Consider the following 7,122-nt stretch of genomic DNA (forward strand, 5'->3'; position numbering starts at 1 on the left):
CTCCTTGATCTATCTGCTGCCTTTGACACCATGAACAATTAGATCCTCCTCTCCACCTTCTCAGAGCTGGGCATCTCAGACTCTGCACATTCTTGGATTACATCCTACCTGGCAGGCCACTCCTACCAGGTGACATTGAGAGGATCTGTGTCTGCACCACATACTCTCTACTGGTGTCCCCCAAGGCTCGGTTCTCTGTACTCTCTTATTCTCTTCATACACCAAGTCACTCGGCTCTGTCATATCGTAGTAGTAAAAGACCAATTCAATATTTTATCAAATTGTTTTATATATATATTTTTTTACACTCAAAATCAAATAGCTAAATGATCCATGGTATGACCATCTTAAAACAATTCCATATGAGCCACAACAGACTTGTAATTAGTGATAAAAAAATATAATTGTCCCTCAGGTATAAGGTCAATCCCGTAATGTGAACTGAACACTATGTTTTACATGGTAAAACTATTCTGTAGAAACAGGTGAGAGCTGGTTTAACTCTTTTAGACATTTTCTGGTGTTTTGTTGTGGAAAACTGAGCGAGTTGAGCATAACACGTCAATGCTGTTACCCATGCATAGATAGGCTAGAAATGTTTTAGCAAGTTAACATTTTTTTTGTTAAGCTTGCCTTCAATTGCCCCTCCTTGTTGCACACATGGGGAATTATGGTTGATTTAAGATGAAACAGTCAACCCATTTAGCACCTCTAAAAAAACACGCTTATCAATTGACCTCATTGGACAGAAAGGAGCACACCTCCCCACATATACACCATGCAGCCAATATTCAATATATTTTCATATATATATGAATGCTGGTTGTATGGTATATTATGTAACATGAAACACAAAGGGGCACATCTCCCCACACTCATGAGAAACAGCATACAATGCTTGCATGAAACTGAAAATGTTTCATGAGATAAGAAATGTATTCAACAATCAAGTAAACATTTTATATAAACAATTAGCATCTAAACTTCCATAGTGTGTCTTTAAATCAGAACGTTGAATAAGAAAATACTTAATTACGGCCTAAAACATTGCTAATAACACAAAATAAAGACCTTATTAGCGACTTATATACAGATGTACAAACGAGTCATTAGTAGCTAATATGTGTACTTTAAAATACAATTTCACCAAATAAGTCCCAGTAGATTCATGCAGGGTAGTAACGACATGATTTGGCACTATGTTCATTGTTGTTTACCTAGCTAACGTTAGCTGGCTGGCTCATTGGCTAAGGTTACGTGATGTGTGTGATCTTACACGTTGTTTACCTAGCTAGTTTAATTGTTTACCTAGCTAGTTAGCTACATGTCTTAAGCTAAAGTGTACTGTTAGCTAGCTAGCTAAAGTGTACTGTTAGCTAGCTAGCTAATGTTAGCTGGCTGTCTCCCTAGCTGACATTATTATTCGTATCTCAGAGCCGTTTGATTTGCTAGTTAGAGCCTAATGTTGGTTAGCTCCCAGCAGATTCATACAGGATAGTAACAACATGATTTGGCACTATGTTCATTGCTGTTTCAATTTAAGTAACATATTAGAATGATTTGGCTGGATGCTACAATCCTTACTGACAGATTTAAAGTAACAGTGCAATGTTTATTTTCTGAAAGGAATGAAAATAGTACATCCCTTTGTGTCAATATCGTCAAAATAATATAAGTAAATGTAGCACCTCAAAAAAAAAAACACGCTTATCAATTGTGAACAATTGACTTCTTGATTACAGGTATAAACTATTTTACACACAGCCCTATCATTCACTATCACCCAATATGTAAATATACTCTATAATATAACCTAAATTACCTTTGGGTCTAATCCGGTGCAATATTCAGCCTACATTTTATTAATAGGAGTTTATTATTTTGCAACCCTGTCAACACAATGTTTCTTATGCAAAGTGAGCAATTAAATTATGTAAGAGCCTGCGGGATCCCAAATAATATTTGCTCAGGGGAGATAGCGTGGCGATAGCATCAGCCTGCGCACAGCTGAATTGCTCAATGCTAAAAACATACAATGTACGCACCAAAGTCGAGAGTTTATCTAAAAGGTTTGAATGGTTTGTATTGTAACTGATATGGCTTGTCGCTTGAATCATTCTTTAGCCGAGGTTTTGCAAGACACATTTGAGTTTATGACTCTTTGGTACCCTTTAACTACCGCATAAGATATGGCTGAACTACGGAACATGAGGACAGTTTGCCATAAAAGGAAACCAGGGTTGTATTAATTAGGCACCAAACTGAAATGGATGGAAAATGGACTGAAAAAGTGAGGGAACCTGGTTTTCCATTATAAAACATTTTCCTTTGCATGTCCTAATGTATATGATCCAAGTCTCATATTCTCTTCTCTTTTCTAGTCCCAATGTATTTCACGTTTTGAAAGCATTTGTTAAAAGACAAGAGAGACCTGGGGCCTGTTGCACAAAACTAGGATAAGGGATTAAGCCAGGATATCTTGGTGATCCTGGCTCAATTGATCCGTAATCCGGTTGCACTAAAGATGGATAGGGGGCAGGAGGATATGTTATGGTATAAATTACCATGGAGATTTATTCTGTGGAGCTAGCCTGCTCCAGACCAGGCTAAATTCCAGGATCTATTTAATCTCATCCCTAATGTCAGTCAGCAGTCACCACAAATGGAAACCAATAGTTATTTCACTGCTCACTATACATTGTTATCACATAACTAGACCCACTGTTATTATTTAAACGTTTGTGATCATTAATTTCAATGATTTTGGATAAAAAATGATTTTTAGATGATGTTGCTATCATTAGATAATTTACAGTTTCCCATAGACTATAAGGCTATATATAAAATGATAGAATATTAGGGCCACAGAGGGAAAAAAACACAAGTCATAATATTGTAACCAGTTGTTTTAAAGGAGGACAGTTGTTAAAATGACAGATGTGGGGCATTTCGTGAAATTGTACTTCAGTATGGTTTCATAAACAAAGACATGCTGATGTGCCAGAATATTAAGTATCACATTGTCATAAGTATCAAAACTGTAAAAACAATATGTAGCTTTTCTGCAGAAAGAACCAGCCTCATAAATTTATGACTTTATCCTTTTTCTTCAGTGTGGCCCTAGTACTCTGTCATATAAACAAATACACATTCCATATGAATATAAAAACACAATGTGTAACATTATGTTCCTTTATTGAATAAGGACAAAACAAAGCAGGTAAACCATCAGCTCCTTTCGAAACTGAAGTCACAGTGACTCTACAAGATGGAAAGCACAGAATCCAAGCATATTATACAAAATGATACATACACATTCAAAGGTCTGTATATAACACACCCTGCATGTCTGCACACTAAAATAAATGCAGGACAAATCCATACACATCAACTGAACAGACAAATGAATGGATGCAGTAGCCTCCCTGCAGCCTTGTATTACACACAGTATACCGCACAAACATCATAAGAGGCCAAATTGGTCAAAAACGAACCCAAAAAACCCAAATTCCTCTGCCACCGCAGGACATATTTAACCAAAATTGAAAGCACACATACTAACTAAAATAATTCAACACATATTGGTCCCTCAGCAGCCGACCACTGTCGTCATCAGGGAAGATTGCCGGATTGTCCCAGTCCATGGCTGGTGGCACTCTGGGGGCCCTCTCCTTCCTCAGGCAGGCCACATTGTGGAGGACAGCACAAGCCACAGTAATATCACATGCCCTAACAGGGCTGACCCTTAATTTGTGAAGGCAGTGAAAGCGTGCCTTCAGGAGGCCAAAGGTCATTTCAACTCTGGCCCTGGTCCTGGCATGGGCATGGTTGTAGGCCTGCTGTGCTTCCTGGGGGTCTGTGAAAGGTGTCAGGAGAAAAGGCTGGCAGCCATACCCCCTGTCTCCCAGCAACACACCAGAGAATTCACCTGTCAACACAAAATCTCATCATTACTACCTCATAAACACAGTGATATTCTTGACACAGCCATGATGGTTATAAATAGGGGTTGTGTGGCTTACCTTGTGATAGGCACTGATAGATTTCAGAGGCCCGAAAGATTCTGGAGTCATGGACTGAGCCAGGCCATTTTGCCACAACATTGCTGATCACACAGTCAGCATTGCAGACCATCTGAAATCATAAGATGAGGAATATTACACCAATCAATGCACATCACTGGCAATGCAGAGTGTTCGTCAATGGACAATATCAAAAAGTTATGTTCACCTGAACATTAATGCTGTGAAAGGATTTCCTATTCACAAAATCGGCCTCATGGGCACCTGAGGGGGCTTTTATCCTTATGTGTGTGCAGTCCACTGCACCAATGACATTGGGGAAACCTGTCACACAAAGTAATGAGTATCCTACTATGTGTTAACAGTTGTCCTGTAATTTGTAGATCCTCTTACCTGCAATCCTATAGAACTCCTCTTTGATGTCACAGAGTCTTCTGTGGCCAGGGAAGGAGATGAAGACATCTGCTAATGCTTTGATAGCCAGACACACACTCCTTATTGTGTGGCAAATTGTGGCCTTGTTCAGCTGTTCTGCATCCCCCACTGAGTACAGGAAGGCTCCACTAGCAAAAAAGCGCAAGGCCACACAAACCATTTGCTCCACACTCAGTGCATGGCTCCGTGCAGTGCGGTGCTTAATCCTGGGACCCAGTAGTCTGCATAGATACCTGATGCCATCTGCAGAAAACCTGTATCTTTCATATAGATGGTCATCAGGGAAGGCCAGTGGGTCCAACCGGTCCCTGAAGACCCTTTCTCGCCTGAAGGCTCTCCTCAGCACAAGTGCTTCTTCATCCACCACATCTCGCACGAATGGGCATGCCATTGTCAGAGCAGAAAGGAACACACAATTTTGGGCCTTCATATAGGCTAGTGGCCACACCTGGTGCTGGGGGTGGGCAAAAGAGGGCGATGCCTTATAACGATGACTTGGTTGTACTGATTGCTGGGAAAATAAAAAAACCTTAGAAAGATGCCACCGTCCTGTGTGCTCACAATAAGAGCTCATATGTCATGGCTCACTTGACTTTACGAGAATATACCTAATTTTTATTTTGAGCTGTGTCATCTTCTTGGAGCTGGGGGAGGAAAGAAAAATAATGATTAATACATTTGTGTTACAGTTAGCATACAGTGTACATTGAAGGCATATCTCACCTCCCTCTCAAGTTTTTTTTATTTCAAGGTCCAGTTTCCTAATTGTCCTCTTTTTTATTTCGGACTCCAGTGCAAGATTTTCCATCTTTTTCTTCTTGTACTGAATGTCTATGTCTGCCAGTTCTATTTGGTGCCGGAGGTGGTTGCCATACAACTTTCTGATAGCTTGTGAGCTCTGTGAACACAATACAATTAGCGCAGCTGGAATTTGGCAGGATGTGGTGTCCTTTTATTAATACGCACTATGTTGCCAGGCTGGTTTTCCCACTGTATAGCATCTGGGTCCTGTAAAAGAAATTAGATTTTTTGATTTTGATGAGGACTCCTCACCATTGTAGAGTAAATAGTACTTTCACAGTCTTAACATGATACCTCATGCCTTCTGGAATCCAGAGAGATGGTCTCCTCCTCATCATCGTCTCCATCATGTGCTGTTGCTGCTGCACTGGGGCCTTCACCCTATCACATTTAATCGGATTCATATTGAAGCTAGTAGACAAGACATGCCTACAGTATGCCTTTGATGGAGTACTCACTGGATCAGCATCGTCTGGTGCTTGTGCTGGTGGCTCTAACAGGAACACAGTGCTGCCAGGCACTGCAAGGCAATAGGTAAACCAAAGTCAGACAGTCCAAATTGATTCAATATGAATGTGGTTGTATCCCATGTAGAGATGGAAGGACATACCTTGAATGAAGCGGGTGGCATCTTGGGAGGAACCTATGCTCGTCTCTTTCCCCCCAGGGATCCCCTCTAAGACGGGCCTGCCTTTATTTAGCTCCAAGGCCATGTCCTCTGCTGGGGTAAGGTCAGCCTTTGGTGACCCACCACCCGTGCCTTGTCTGTGGGTATTCTTTTTCACTGCTAAAACAGTACAGACAATGTGTGAGCAGGCACCTTCTGGGTACAATATATGCTTGTGCTTTGTTAAATATTAGTCAGGGACCATACCATTCTGCAGAATGTTCTTGTATTTGATTTTGACCTGCTGCCATGTCCGTTTTGGCCCGTTCATGTTTAATCTACACACACACACACACACACACACACACACACACACACACATTTAATGGAGTCACACTGCAAAAAATTACTTGGTATTTTTGTCTTGTTTTCAGTAAAAATATCAAAAAAATTATCATAGCTTTATACAGTGTGATGGAGTTACTTTACACAATTTCACTCATATCTGCAGTGCATTTCAATTAAAAATGTAACCGTTTCATAATTACAGTACAAGTGCATTTTTGGAGATGTGAATTAAATATTTGAATTGTAATTGTGATGTTTCAGCGGAGCGGTGAGTGTGTAATTGTGCACTACTTACGCATTCAGGCGGTCTGCAATACTTTGCCACGCTTTTTCTCTTTGCTTTATCACTGTGGCGGTGTTGCCTTTCTTCTTAATTATATCTTTTACCTCCTCGTATGCCTCCATGAGGATTTGTGCTTCCGACGGGGAAAAGTACGCGGCTCTAGTTGCCATGGTAAATCAGTTAATCTGTGATCTGTGGCGGGGTCTATTTGAGTGAGCCGTGAGCGCGCACCTATCCAGGATTGGTTTCACCTGGCTTAATGAATCCGTGTCTGCTCATCCTGGCTTGGTCTTTGTGCAACCAATTAAGCCTGGACGCACATGTTTTGGCTTCATTGAGCTCAGCTGAGTCATTTATCCCGGATGTCTTAATTCTACTTTTGTGCAACAGGCCCCTGCAAACTGATCTTGCCAATATCATTTTGTTTATTAAGCTTTGAATGAGCACATTTTGGGACTTTTAAATGCACGTTTTAAAGGCAATGTACCACGGAGACGATCATTCACGGTAAACGCTGCATAATATGGCTCAATTGGAATTAGTTTTAAATGGCACATTGTCTAAATCAGCGATCGGATTGAAATCCCGGACATGTTTTGAGGCCACAGTGTTTGTTTACAATTGCA

The 7,122-nt window shown here is 40.6% G+C and overlaps 1 protein-coding gene across 2 annotated transcripts; it reads right to left on the bottom strand.

Annotated features, from left to right (window-relative positions):
- Positions 1–3,502: 3,502 nt before the first annotated feature.
- Positions 3,503–6,890, bottom strand: LOC135560202 (putative nuclease HARBI1). Of its 2 annotated transcripts, none has more exons than XM_065001667.1 (10): positions 6,133–6,890; positions 5,869–6,045; positions 5,717–5,778; positions 5,553–5,639; positions 5,424–5,465; positions 5,066–5,355; positions 4,416–4,968; positions 4,231–4,346; positions 4,023–4,134; positions 3,503–3,928 (listed from the first exon to the last, which is right to left on the bottom strand). In XM_065001667.1, the coding sequence occupies exons 7-10, from the start codon at positions 4,885–4,887 to the stop codon at positions 3,558–3,560; spliced, it is 1,071 nt and encodes a 356-aa protein (XP_064857739.1). In that variant the 5' UTR covers positions 4,888–4,968; positions 5,066–5,355; positions 5,424–5,465; positions 5,553–5,639; positions 5,717–5,778; positions 5,869–6,045; positions 6,133–6,890; the 3' UTR covers positions 3,503–3,557. The 2 variants fall into 2 exon arrangements, with proteins under 2 accessions (XP_064857739.1, XP_064857740.1); XM_065001668.1 differs by having other exon boundaries at positions 5,066–5,101; positions 5,181–5,465.
- Between the last annotated feature and the right edge of the window lie 232 nt (positions 6,891–7,122).

This window comes from Oncorhynchus nerka, linkage group LG15 (genome assembly GCF_034236695.1).
Source record: "Oncorhynchus nerka isolate Pitt River linkage group LG15, Oner_Uvic_2.0, whole genome shotgun sequence".
NCBI classification, from domain to species: Eukaryota; Metazoa; Chordata; class Actinopteri; order Salmoniformes; family Salmonidae; genus Oncorhynchus; species Oncorhynchus nerka.

What these genes read in the sequence shown, in the direction of transcription:
- LOC135560202 (XM_065001667.1), bottom strand. Translation starts at nt 4,887, where the DNA reads ATGAAGGCCCAAAATTGTGTGTTCCTTTCTGCTCTGACAATGGCATGC. An exon ending in TTCACAGCATTAATGTTCAG is followed by an intron (nt 4,135 to 4,230) that starts GTGAACATAACT and finishes TTATGATTTCAG; the next exon opens with ATGGTCTGCAATGCTGACTG. An exon ending in CTATCAGTGCCTATCACAAG is followed by an intron (nt 3,929 to 4,022) that starts GTAAGCCACACA and finishes TTGTGTTGACAG; the next exon opens with GTGAATTCTCTGGTGTGTTG.